Source organism: Chelonoidis abingdonii, chromosome 9 (assembly GCF_003597395.2).
Source record: "Chelonoidis abingdonii isolate Lonesome George chromosome 9, CheloAbing_2.0, whole genome shotgun sequence".
NCBI lineage: Eukaryota > Metazoa > Chordata > Testudines > Testudinidae > Chelonoidis > Chelonoidis abingdonii.
In genome coordinates, this window is record NC_133777.1 from 33,171,146 (window position 1) to 33,184,802 (window position 13,657).

The following is a 13,657-nucleotide window of genomic DNA, read 5'->3' on the forward strand; positions in this document are numbered from 1 at the left end:
AGGTCACTCTGGACCCTATCCACCTCTCCCCCACACGGTAGTGTCATCCGTGAACTTGCTGAGGGTGATATCCATCCATCATTCAGATCATTAATGAAGATGTTGAACAAAACTGGGGGCAGGACCGACCCCTGTGGCTGCCAACTTGACATTGAGCTGTTGATCACTACCCGCTGAGCCCGATGATCTAGCCAGCTTTCTATCCCCCTTATAGTCCATTTAGTTGGAGATTAGTCCTGCTTTGAGCAAGGGATTGGACTGGATGACCTCCTGAGGTCCCTTCCAACCCTGATATTCTATGGTTCTTCCAATCCATACTTTTTAAACTTGCTGGCAAGAATACTGTGGGAGACCGTATCAAAAACTTTGCTAAAGTCAAGGCATATCACATCCCCTGCTTTCCCATATCCACAGAGCCAGTTATCTCATCATAGAAGACAGTCCTAAAGCTATCACTCATTACTGCTTAGCTATAATCCCTGTAAAGTACTCATCAAATCCAGATAACTTTTCACTGTTTGTTCGCTCTCCTTTCAGGAAGATGCAGAATGGCTGTACAAGAATTGCGAGCGCTACGACCTCCTGAACATGTTCTACCAGGCTTCTGACCAATGGCAGAAAGCTATCGAAGTAGCTGAGACTCATGATCGGGTTCACCTGCGCACCACATACTACAACTACGCTAAACACCTGGAGGCCACTGCAGAGTGCAATCTTGCACTCAACTAGTAAGCAGCTTCCTGTAGAAAAGGCCGAGCACCTAGAGCTTAGTTCTGAACACAAGAAATCCCGAGTTTTAGCACGCTGCCTTGGACAGCAGAGGCAAAATTGGTAGGGCTGTCTGCTACTGATAGATAACCATTTTTCCCCTTTTCTGCCACCTTTCATCTGAGGATCTCAAATTGTGATTGAAATAAACCTGGCAGTGGGGGAAACTGAGATACAGAGAGGTTAACTGACTTGTCTGCAGTGAAGTCAAGACTAGAACTTGGACTTCCTGTCTCCAAATCCTATGCTTTTAACCACTAGACCAGCCTTCCCTTTTGCACCTTGCTGTATGCATAAGCCCTTGTGTTGGAGAGTTCTTGACCTACCTGGCACCCCAGGGATACATTTGCTCATGTGTTATGAACCTGATGCTTATGTGGCGCTTAGAATTCTATTCAGTGGCTGCTGAGATCCTGGTTGGTGGGGAAGTTGTTGTTTTTAGACTGCATCATACTGGTTTAAATTTTATTTTATGCATAGTTCCCTTATTGTGTAAGGTCACAACATGCTCTAGCTCAGGAGTAAAGAAGAGTTTTGTGTGTGAGGCGATGTGAGCAGAAGATGTGATTCAATTAATGGGGAAGAAGGAGGGGAGAAAGTTGCAGATAGATGGGTTAGTATAGTTAAAGGAGCAACTTTCCAACTGTGGGTTAGAGAGTGGAGATTGCAGTGGAGATGAGCAGGCAATATGAAGACTTGTGTATGAGGTGAGGAGACAAGATCTGTATTGAATAGCCTTTACCATCTCTTACCGAGCTTCCCAATCATTCCTGGTACAGCTGTGCTAGGTATTTTGGGGGCTTCAATGTGCATGTTGGCTCTTTGGCCCAAATAAGATTTTTTATTTTTCTGCACCCATTTTTATCTCAGTGATCTCCACACCTTGGTCTTATCTCAGCTGCACCTTGGCATATTGGCCCTGTTCCTGCAGTTGATGAAAAGCACTCTATAAGGACAGAGTATTCTTAGTATTGTTGTTAATTCTAGAGACTAAAGAACTAAAACAAAATGGATTAACAGCAGTTGAGCGGTTTGCCACAAAGCACAGATATCCACCATCTAATGTGCCCTTTTTCTACACAGCTATGAGAAATCGGACACACATAGGTTTGAGGTGCCCAGGATGCTCTCTGAAGATTTACAAGCCTTGGAGATCTATGTCAACAAGATGAAAGATAAGTTAGTGCCATGTTACATCCTTCCTTACCTGAAGTGTGTAAAGGAGTGGTATCCTGAGGGGGGAGTTTCAGGTTTGAGAGTATTTGTTTTAACACTTTCCTGCCAGGCGTTCAGATTTTCCAGGTTAATTCAATAGCAAGGAAACATGCTAATAGGGAACACTTTTGCTGATGCATTCTACCATGCAGTGCTGGAAGTTTGTTCATTTGTCTGCTTTGGTCATGAATCTTGTTCATTAGAAGGGGCCCCACTGTATTGTGTTGGCAAGCTAGTGCTACTAGAGTTGTGACAGAGAGCTGAGTAACACAGGCCAGAGACTTTCATCCAGTTTCCCCTGTATTGAGCTCCATGACTTGTGTTTGACTAAAGCACATCTTCTTGAATGGTAGCCAGTCTTGATTTGAAGACTTCAAGAGAGAGAAAATCCACCACTTCCCCAGGTAGTGTGTTCCAATGATTAATTACCATCATCATCACTTATTTTGTTTCTTTTCTAGGAGCTTGTGGAAATGGTGGGCACAGTATCTGGAGAGCCAGTCAGATATGGAATCCGCACTAAGATACTATGAGTTAGCTCAGGATTATTTCTCCCTGGTCCGTGTTTACTGCTTTCAGGGCAACATCCAGAAGGTAAGGCAGCCTGCTTCCCACTGCTCCCAGAAGAGTCCACGTTCTTGTGTTTAATCTGGGCATGATGTGAAGGGTCTGGCTCTCTTTTCAGGCTGCTGAAATAGCGAATGAAACAGGAAACTGGGCAGCATCCTATCACCTGGCCCGCCAGTATGAGAGCCAGGATGACATCAAGCAGGCTGTGCACTTCTACACTAGGGCCCAGGCATTTAACAATGCCATCCGCTTATGTAAGGTATGACAGCATGTACACCTGAGTGCAAAGAGTTCACTACCAATGGCATCTCTCAGGCCACGTACATCAGGAAATGTAGCCAACCTGTGAGATTACCGTGGGCCTACTCCTTATGTAAAGTATGACATACAGCTTGCTTATATAACTGTGTAGTTGATGATATTGGTTTCTACCCACACCTTCTAGGAGAGAAGGGGTCTGTGATGCGACACTCACAATACTGACATCCCTTTAAAGTCCCCTTCCCCCCCAAAACCTCTCCTGAAATAAGCAAATCAACAACAAACAAACCAAAAATCCTGCCCGATGCAGAGTTTTGACCTCACAAAAGGGAAGACCAGAAACTCCATGAAGTTCACTAGGGACTTTGCTGTTGCTATGGATTTTATATGGAAGGTGGTCCGATACAGTGGTGATGGGTGGCAATATAAAACTGTAGGGTAGGTAATTAATGACACTATGAAGTCTGCTGTGCTGGAAGTAATCGTAGATAGAGTATTTGCTTGAAGATGGATCTTTACTTTTGAGTAGGAGAACAATCTGGATGACCAGCTGATGAATCTGGCTCTGCTGAGTTCCCCAGAAGACATGATAGAGGCAGCCTGCTATTATGAAGAGAAGGGGGAACAAATGGACAGAGCAGTCATGTTGTACCACAAGGTAACTCTCACTCAGCAAAGTATAAAGCTTTCAATGGACACCAAGACACTACAGTGGACAGCTCCCAAATCAGCCGAATATCTGATTATCTGTATCCATTCCAGTCAATCCCATGCTGATGTGCAGCACCCCTTGTTAATCCATTCCTGGGGCCCCCCTACAGCTCTGCCAGTGCCTCTCAAACTGACCTGCAGCAGTACTTGCTGTTCTAATAATAGAATCATAAAAGTGTAGAATGGCAAGGGATCTTAAGAGGTCATCTAGTCCAGTCCCCTGCAATCAAGGCAGGACTACCTAATAATTTACTAGACCATCCCTGACAGGTGTTTGTCTAACCTCTTCTTAAAAAACCTCCAGTGGTGGAAATTCACAACCTCCCTAGACAATTTATTCCAGTGCTTAATTACTCCATAGGAAGTTTCTCCTAATGTCCACCCTAAACCTCCCTTGTTGCAATTTAAGCCCATTAATTCTTGTCCTATTGTCAGAGGTTAACAAGAACAATTTTTCACCCTCGTCCTTGTAACAGCCTTTTATGTACTTGAAAGCTGTTATCATGTCTCCCCTCAGTCTTCTTTTCTCCATTCTCCATCCAGTTTTTTCAGTCTTCCCTCATAGGTTATGTTTTCTTGACCTTTAATCATTTTTGTTGCTGTTGATTTTTTCCAATTTGTCCACCTTTCCTGAAATGTGGCACCTAGAACTGGACACAATACTCCAGTTGAGGCCCTATCAGAGTGGAGTAGAGCGGAAGAATGACTTCCAGTGTCCTGCTTACAACACTCCTGCTAATACATGCCAAAATTATGTTTGCTCTTTGGGGGGGGATGGAGGGGCAATGGTGTTACATTGTTGACTCATATTTAGCTTGTGATCCTCTATGATCCCCAGACCCATTTCTATAGTACTCCTTCCTAGGTAGTCATTTTGTATTGTGCAACTGATTGTTCCTTCCTATGTGGAGTACTTTGCATTTGTCCTTATTAAATTTCATCATATTTAATCTTTAATCAGTATTAAACTGAGTGATGGCTTTGGTAATATCAATATGTTTTCCCAGAGGACTTGATTGAGTCCACCTATTTCACTTCACTTGTGACATACATCACATTTCAGATGATGTCTGGGAGATGAACTCACTCTTGTACTTTGTAGCCTCCAGCCGCATTTGCGCAATGCCAATAAATCAGCCCGCATTCACTACAAGACAGTATTGGTAGGGAAGGCGCTGGATCACTGCAGGAGACTCCCAGCACAGGCAATCAGTGCTTTTTATATGTCAGCTAATAGGGATTGCTACTTAGCTGTGCAAGCCTCCTTTCCTCTGTCTGCCTGCTGAAATTGAGCAGACAAGTTCTGCACCAAGTGCTGTACTAAAGGCAGAATACAGAGAATCCTCTGAGTCTCTGGACATCCAGTAGGTCCCCACTCTCTGAATTTATAGTGTGGTAGCTCTGCAGCAGAATGGCAGGCATGTAGGTCATGGCAGCTGGGAAGGGCTACTGTTTGTTTCTCTGTACCTCAGGTTGGGTTCATTGGCCTTAGTAACTAATGGAGACCTTCATATGGAGCCTGCTGATCAAGAAGGAAAAGACTGGAGGCACAGCAGCTGCTGATTTTGCCAGAGCTCTGCTGCAGAAATCTGGCATCTCTTTCCTAATGGCTTGTTGCCTTGGGACCTGTATGCAATCAGTACAAGAGAGGGGGAAAAACTAAAACAGCTGTCTCTGGTTTTGCAGGCAGGACACTTTTCCAAAGCACTAGAGCTGGCTTTTGCCACACAGCAGTTTGGTGCCCTGCAGCTGATTGCCGAGGACCTGGATGAAAAGTCAGACCCAGCCCTGCTGGCACGCTGCTCTGACTTCTTCAGTGAACATGCACAGCATGAGAAGGCCGTGGAGTTGCTGTTAGCAGCCAAAAAGGTAAAGCCTTTGTAGTGTTCCTGGGAACTCTACAGTATGTGACTGTAGAAGAGCAGAGCTCAGGAGTGAGCTTGGTTGCATCCTGGGCCCTCCCCACACGGCAACAAATCCCTAGTTGCAGAATTTCTATCTGGATTTTGAATTTTCAGAGTTCACTGATGCAGGGTTTTGGCTCAGCCCCTGATAAAGCTACGGCCTAACCTAGTCTTTCAGATTCAGAGTCGCCTCAAAGATCAGGGTCTTCAGCTGCAGGGTTTTGGTTCAGGGCCATCTCTGAAGTTGAGATTCTGCAGCACAGCTTGTCTGAGTCCTAATCATCTGGCCTTTGCAGAGTTCAGATGCACCCATTCACACAGTTGGAAAAGGCTAAAAAGTTGTAGCATGCTCAGAGACTTGAATTCTAGCTGGCTAAATGTGGTTGAGGTCCTTCTGGTGCAGAACATTTAGTTAGCAGCAGTTCATTGCTCTCTCACTCTTCACCAGTACCATGAAGCCCTGCAGCTTTGCTTGAATCAGAACCTGACCATCACAGAGGAGATGGCTGAGAAGATGACTGTCTCTAAGGACTCAAAGGAGCTCTCTGAAGAGTCTAGGAAAGAACTGCTGGAACAGGTTGCCGATTGCTGCATGCGGCAAGGCAATTACCACATGGCAACCAAGAAATACACTCAAGCAGGAAACAAGCTGAAGGTGAGTCTACATAGGTGTGGAGAAGCTACAGTACTAATGTTTGAACCCCTTGGCATTGGCAGGTGTGGAGCTCCAAAATACACTTCTAATCTGCAGGTAAAATGATTGATTTGAGGGACTAATCTCAGGGATAACACCAGTTGGTTTAAGACAAAAATACTCATGTTAAATAATACTTGCCAGCCCACCCAGAGTTGGCTGTTCTCAGAGCTCAAACCCTGCAGGTCCCCTCTCTTCCACAGGATTTGCTATCAGCATGAGATCTCCCTGTTCACTCTCCAAGGTAGGGACATAAGTGCTCAGAAGACTGGCATCCGCCCTTGGGATTCTGCTGTGGGAGAGTGTTTTGGTAGAAGCAGCAGAATTGTACCTTAGTTTGTAGAGAAAGTATCCAGAAGGAGTTTCTACCCATCTCTGCCTGATTGCTTGCTTCCTCATGTTTCTACATTGCTAACAGTAATGATTGTTCTCCCCTCTGTTTGCAGGCAATGAGAGCACTGCTGAAGTCTGGCAACACGGAGAAAATTGTGTTTTTTGCTGGAGTCTCTAGACAGAGGGAGATTTATATCATGGCAGCCAACTACCTACAGTCACTGGATTGGCAAAGGGACCCAGAGATTATGAAGAACATCATCAGCTTCTATACCAAGGGAAAGGCCCTTGACCTCTTAGCTGGCTTTTATGATGCCTGTGCTCAGGTATGTCCCTGTCCATTCTCAGAGGAGTTTGGTTTGTGACAGCTGGGAACAGGACACTTATCTTATTTTTCTCTCTGTAGGTGGAGATCGACGAATATCAGAACTATGAGAAAGCACAGGGAGCACTGACTGAGGCATTCAAGTGCCTGTCAAAGGCAAAGACGAGAAGCCCTGTAGAGCAGGAGAGCAAACTAGCACTTTTCCAAAGCAAGATGGCTTTGGTCAAGCGATTCATCCAAGCTCGAAGGTAATTTGCAGTGCTCAGAGCACACAATGTATATGAAAATCTGTATCCGAGGAAAGTTCTCTGCTTTAGCAGCAACACAGTCCCATGCAGGAGAAAGCACTCATGAGACTTTTGGCCTCAGGAAACCATATGGGTGTAGGGGATGACAGGTTGACTTTTGAGTAAAAGGTGAAGGTAGCCTTGAGGAGAGTGTCTCATCTGATGATTTATGAAGTCTCTGCCTACCCCCCTAGTTGGAACTAAGATACTATGAGTATGTCCATCTTACAGAAGGGAGGCTATAGGGCATACACAGTCTCAAACTGTGGTTCAGTTGAGAGCCAGATGCAATAAGGGAGAATCTGTCTCCTCCCCCTATGCGATATTTACAGTTTCAACCTGTTCTTTCACTAGAGTTTACTCTGAGGACCCCAAAGAGGCAATCAGGCAGTGTGAGCTTCTCCTAGATGAGCCAGACCTTGACAGTACCATCCGCCTAGGTGATGTCTTGGGCTTTCTGGTTGAACATTACTTACAGGTGGAGGAATTCCAGATGGTAAGTTATTATTTGGGCATCATTCATGTTCCTGGTGCTGTATAGAGGAAGACAAAGAAAGCCCTAAGGAGTGTACAATCTAAATGTTTGCATCCCTAGGGAATGCAGCTCACCGTTGTACACTCTCAACCTTTGCAAGTGTAGAGGTGCCAAAGTAGACAGTTACCCTTGGAGTATTTATGTTGACCTTTGCCCTGTAAGATAGCTGAAATATCCCTGCTAAGCACTGTGTGGTGCTTGCAATTTTGATCCCAGTGTAGGGTATGCCGAAGGAGCAGCGAGACTGAATCTATTTTTAATCTGTGGTGGGAGAAAGAAATTTACTTTAGACTTGGAGAGTAACATATACAGAGGTGGCTCCTGGGATACTTGAAACCATTTCCATTAATAGAGAGGGAGGATCAGTAGGTCATTTCTCTGCAATTCCACTGCACCTCCGACAGCCACCTGGCTGGCCCAGAAAAAATGGGAAATCATTAACTTGTAGCCATCTGGGAGGTGATGAGTCATTTGTTCAGAGCAGAAAGTGCCAAACAGCAGAGTGCAGAATGGCACAGGATTACAAGCCTTGGGCTAAAAGTAACCTGCTGTTCTGGACCAGCCAGGTGCTGAGCATCATGCCCTCCCTTTATTACAGGTATCAGAGGGGTAGCCGTGTTAGTCTGAATCTGTAAAAGCAGCAAAGAGTCCTGTGGCACCTTATAGACTAACATGTATTGGAGTATGAGTTTTCGTGGGTGAATACCCACTTCGTTGGATGCTGTTCATTACAAGCTGTCTTGACTAGAGCCACTCAGAAATTTTCTGATGAAGCTTAGCCAGAAGCTGGAAATGGGTGACAGGGGATGGATCACTTGATGATTACCTGTTCTGTTCATTCCCTCTTGGGCACCTGGCACTGGCCAGTCGGTAGAAAGGATACTGGGCTTGATTGACCTTTGGTCTGACCCAGTATGGCTGTTCTTATGTACTGAGCTGAAAAATGATGAGTCACTGGGCAAAACATTTTGCCAAGTCTAGTGCAGATTTGATCAAACTTTTCCTGAACCGGTAACAAGTTTCTGTGTGTAATGGAATGTGTAATGTTACACATCCATCCATTGGAAACCTGATAGTGTTCTGGAATTGACAGCTCTGCAGCAGAGAGTCTGGCAGCCCTGACTGGAGCTGGAACCTGGGGCAACTCTATGATGCAGACTGTTCCAGGGCCAGAGATCCTAGGAATTCCAGGCTCCTGGAGCCAGCTGGCTCCCAACTCAGGAGTAGGGTAGCCTGAAAGTCCTTGGCTCTGGCCTAATCTGAATGGCAGGGCTGCTCTGGACTCTAGCAGCCCCAAGAACCTTGCCTCCAGCCAGAGCTCTGGGGCTGGCAGGCTCAGCCATGGAGCAATGAAATTGACATTCTTGTCAATTTTACATATTTTGTTTCAGGAATGCTCTATTTCACTTTTTTTTTTTTTTTTAAGTGGGTCTGACAAATTTGGGTACCCTCACAAGAACTGAAACCAAAGTTTGACATCTGTAGCCTTGACAGTGCTTCTGGTATCAAGGCATTGGACAGAGGGGCTGGGATTGGAAAATCCGTGTCCTCCCTTCCTTTGGTTTTCAATGCTAATCACAGCTTTTATTCAAAACACTCATCATTCTAGTGATTGGTTTCCATGGTGTTGTTCTCCTGCAAAAACAGGCAAAAGTTTCAGGGTTTACTAAAAGTTTAGGGGTTAGAAGTGAAGTCCCTGGTTCCTTGATTTTTATTTTTATTTAATCTTGGAAAGAGCTGATGAGTATCCATCACTCATCTAACCTGGAAAGCTCTAGTCCTTCTAGAGGGTCATCTCACAGGCCTCCTAGGAATTCCCAGCAACACTGAACAGTTTAGTGTGATGTCTTAACTGAGACTGCAGCACCCTCTGTGCTAATACCAATATTGGACAAACCCCGCAGCTAGCTGAAGGGAGCTGGTAAGCCAGCCCTGCACTGGTAACTCAGTTTGAATAGGCTGGGAGGTCTGAGCATAGCAAACTGTATCTGAATGCAACATATCTAGATGCTTTTTGCCATGCTGCTGTGATACGAGAATAACAAGAACATATCCCGTGCCTGATACCCTACCATCTATTACCCCTAGGCCTACAGATACTTGGAAGAAATGCGGAAAAGAATTCCATGTGTAAACCTGACCTACTATGTGAATGAACGGACCATTGAGGCAGTTCACAGAGGGCTGGGTATCCCCTGGAACCGGAACCCTGCCCCAGAACGAATTCACCACAACAGCATGGAAGACAACAAGGAGGTGGAAGAGGATGTAGCTGATGAAGTCGAGGATCCCTGATGGCTTACTATGAAACTGGCAACATTCACATACAGCTGTGAGGAAGTCTGGCCATTGCTACAGCACCCAGCTACCTGGTCTAGGCTTGTTAAGGGCAGAAAGTCAAATACTTCAGTAATGCACAGCCTGCTGCTGTAGTCTGCTTGGGTCATACCAAGAAGATTTGTTTGTTACGTATAAGCAAAACTGTTAAAGCTCAAGCACCAAGTCAGGGCTGAGGGACAGGTTGGGCCTCAGACAGCTATTATTAATCTTACTTTTTTAATGTCCAAATTTAGAGAGATTTTTAATACTTCAATAAATTTTTAAGGAAAAAAAATGAATGTCCAATAATAATTAAGGCATCGGCTAATCCTAATCCCGTGAGTACAGGAGCAGCAGAAAAGTGAGAGCTAGACATGCTCAATTCAGCACTAACTGTCTATGCATACAGAAAACAGTTTAGTGAAGACACACTTTGCAATGACATGACAAGGCTTCAAATAGTAGACAGCTCTAGTCTGTTAAAGGACCAACCCCTAGGACAACAGTGAGCTGTTTCCTGAGAGTCAAAACTCGAGGGAAGCAAGGCCCTTTTTTTTTTTTTTTTTTTAAACCATTTTATGAGAGAATGGGTCCAGCAGTGCCTGAGTCATGCAGAGCCTTATCAAAATTCATATCAGTACCTTCTGCAGAAGTAGGAGACTTCTTCCTTGTTAACTAGGCCTCTAGCTCTTGCATTTAATTTAGCAAAGGTCACTTGGAGTAGAACTTGCAGTTATGGAAGAAGAAATTCTACCTCCTCCACTCCTGTGTAGGTTGGACTGAGTAATTTATCCTGCACAGTTTTCTTAACATGAAGCCTGTTTCCCAAACCAAACCCTAGAATTAAAGTGGCTAAAGTTCAAAACTCTTTGCTTGATCTTAATTGGGAAAATACTCCTAAGGAAACATCAGGACCATTCTCACTGGGCTTTGTCCTAAAGGGAGAAGACAAGCTTCCCTACCTCATGACTAAATATCTAGGTTAAACATGGAGGCAGGATCAGACCTGTCAGTCTCTCCCTCTCAATCTCACCTAAGCAATGGCTACACTTGAAAGCTTACAGAAGCACAGCTGTACCACTAAGTGCTCATGCAGCTGCATTATGCTGCCGGGAGAGCTCTCCCAGCGACATAATAAAACCAGCTCGTCAAGCGCTTATGCTGGCAAAACTTACGTTGCTCAGGGGATGCTAGCATAGGCATGACCTTAGGCCCTGCTGTTATCCCTGGCAAGATACCTGTAAGAGAAACAAATGTGTTTTCAGCAACCACCTAAAACACATTCCATACTACCTCATGCTAAAAAGGAGGGTTGGAGTGGCTGGTTTCCTTTGTCAGATTTCACAAATATTGAGCAGTTTGGTGTTAAGGTATAACTCGTTTCAGTCCCACTTTAAGAACAAGACAATCCAGCTTTTAACAGCAGGTTCTCTTTAATAGAATGATAGTATAGACTTCAGCATGTGAAGTGCTCAGTCTCCTTTCTCTGCTTGCAGAGCTTCCAACCATATTAAGACCATTCACACCTGAGGAAAAAGACACCTTGTAACTAGAAACTAGAGAGTTCTTCCTGCCCCACACCATCCCTGGTGGACAGTGTCTCTGCTCTAAGGTTATGCACATTTTCAGTAGGCAGGAGTCCGCTGGTGCTGTTCACAATATGCAACTGTTGACCAGAATCATCCTCTACAAAGAACCACTCAATCCACAGTATTCTTGCTACCAAGTATGGATTGGATGAATGGACTATAAGGTGAATAGAAAGCTGGCTAGATTGCTGGGCTCAACGGGTAGTGGTCAACGGCTCAATGTCTAGTTGGCAGCCGGTATCAAGTGGAGTTTTGTTCAAACATCTTTATTCATGATGATCTGGATGATGGAATAGATTGCACCCTCAGCAAGTTCGAAGATGACACTAAACAGGGAGGAGGGGTAGGTATGCTGGAGGGTAGGGATAGGGTCCAGAGCAACCTAGACAAAGTGGAGGATTGGGCCAAAAGAAATCTGATGAGGTTCAACAAAGACAAGTGCAGAGTACTGCATGTAGGATGGAAGAATCCCATGCACTGCTACAGGCTGGGAACCAACTGGCTAAGCAGCAGTTCTGCAGAAAATGACCTGGAGATTACAGTGGACAAGAAGCAGGATAAGAGTCAGCAATGTGCCCTTGTTGCCAAAAAGGCTAACAGCATCCTGGGCTGCATTAGTAGGAGCACTGTCAGCAGATAGAGGGGAATAATCACTTCCCTCAATTCAGTACTTGTGAGGCCACATATGGAGTACTGCATCCAGTTTTGGGCCACCCACTACAGAAAGGATGTAGATAATGTCCAGCGGAGGGTAACAAAAAATGATCAGAGGGCTAGGGCACATGACTTATGTGGAGAGGCTGAGGGAACTGGGCTTGTCTGCAGAAGAAGAGTGAGGGGGGGGATCTGATAGCAGCCTTCAACTATGTGGAGGGGGGGATTTCCAAAGAGGATGGAGCTAGGCTGTTCTCAGTGGTGGCAGATGACAGAATAAGGAACAACGGTCTCAAGTTGCAATGAGGGAGGTCTAGGACGGATATTAGGAACACTATTTCACTAGGAGGGTGGTGAAGCACTGGAATGGGTTACCTAGGGAGGTGGTGGAATCTCCATCCTTGGAGGCTTTTAAGGCCCTGCTTGACAAAGCCTGGCTGGGATGATTTAGTTGGAGTTGGTCCTGCTTTGAGCAGGGGATTGGACTAGATGACGTCCTGAGGTCTCTTCCAACCCTCATCAATGATCCCTAGCAGGAGGCTGGTAACTTGTCTGCCAAAGGCTGACTGCTGGGAGACCCTCAACCCTTCACTACAGGGATACCATGGAGCTGGCCCCGTGAGGTAAGTGGCCACATCCACTCCTCCTGTTTTCCTGAAGAGAAGTCTGCTGTGAGGTCTTCATTATATTTTTAGCTGAACATTCAACTCTGCCAAGGCTATAAATAGCTGGTGCAGAGTGTGTTGGAGAGGGGGAGGTGTAAAGAGGATGGCAGCACTAGTCCATTTTCCTGCATCTGTACACTGCGTACCGGATAGCAAATAGCTCACTAAGTTGGCCCCCACTACAAAGCCCAGGTGTCAAGTTGGGCTCCCTGGCTTTAGCTGTACACCCTGCCCCTTTTCTTCTCCAGCCTGGTGATTGGTGAAGGGACCCAGCAGTGCCTATGAACACCCAGCTGGCAAGTGTGTTAGGTGGAGGTCACCTCTATTTTCAGTTCCCCCCCCACAACTAGGAAGGGACACTTCTGAGTTTTTTTAGCAAGTTCTCCATTAGCAGCAGATTCTGCCAGGCCAGCCTCCTGCAGTCCCCATCTGGGTCCTTCTCTGCTACATCTGCAAAAGAGGACAATGCCATTATTTGACACTGGGAGGAAAACAAGGATGCTCTTTACAGTCCTTTCCTGAACTGCTGAAATACAACAACAGTGAAAGGAAACTAACCTACTTCTCACACTACCCAGATTTAGGCCCAGAAGATACTCAACTTATCTCCAGCGAGATATCTATACTCAGATTGCTTAGACCAAACACTAGTTTTAGCTTATGTTGCATGCTCACTCACCCAGGTGCACACTAACGCTTAGATTGTTAATTCCAAAATGACTGGCATGGGGGCAGGTAATGTAGGTGGCGTGGGAACCTGACATCAGGGAAAGAAGGGCCAGGTTTTAAGGCAGCTTTTAACTCCTGTGTACGTATTCTGTTTGTAC

At 45.4% G+C, this 13,657-nt stretch overlaps 2 protein-coding genes across 9 annotated transcripts in view; one reads left to right on the top strand and one right to left on the bottom strand.

The window, feature by feature from the left end:
* The window catches only part of IFT140 (intraflagellar transport 140), a 237,089-nt gene extending 225,439 nt beyond the window's left edge, over positions 1-11,650 (top strand). Inside the window, exons 27-37 of the mRNA XM_075069081.1 lie at positions 538-728; positions 1,852-1,947; positions 2,445-2,577; positions 2,669-2,812; positions 3,344-3,472; positions 5,212-5,394; positions 5,878-6,084; positions 6,570-6,782; positions 6,863-7,029; positions 7,423-7,564; positions 9,692-11,650. Of these exons, the coding sequence (XP_074925182.1) occupies positions 538-728; positions 1,852-1,947; positions 2,445-2,577; positions 2,669-2,812; positions 3,344-3,472; positions 5,212-5,394; positions 5,878-6,084; positions 6,570-6,782; positions 6,863-7,029; positions 7,423-7,564; positions 9,692-9,898 (1,812 nt within the window). The 3' untranslated portion in view covers positions 9,899-11,650. The remainder of the gene's footprint in view (positions 1-537; positions 729-1,851; positions 1,948-2,444; positions 2,578-2,668; positions 2,813-3,343; positions 3,473-5,211; positions 5,395-5,877; positions 6,085-6,569; positions 6,783-6,862; positions 7,030-7,422; positions 7,565-9,691) is intronic.
* Positions 1-13,657, bottom strand: part of TELO2 (telomere maintenance 2) — a 308,161-nt gene that overhangs the window by 256,611 nt on the left and 37,893 nt on the right. For 7 of the 8 annotated variants that reach the window (XM_032796879.2, XM_075069355.1, XM_075069354.1 and 4 more), the window contains one exon: positions 11,337-13,280. In XM_032796879.2, the coding sequence (XP_032652770.2) occupies positions 13,177-13,280 (104 nt within the window). In that variant the 3' untranslated portion in view covers positions 11,337-13,176. Of the gene's footprint in view, positions 1-11,336; positions 13,281-13,657 lie in introns of those variants that run through there. The other variant, XR_012656509.1, reaches the window with a different exon arrangement.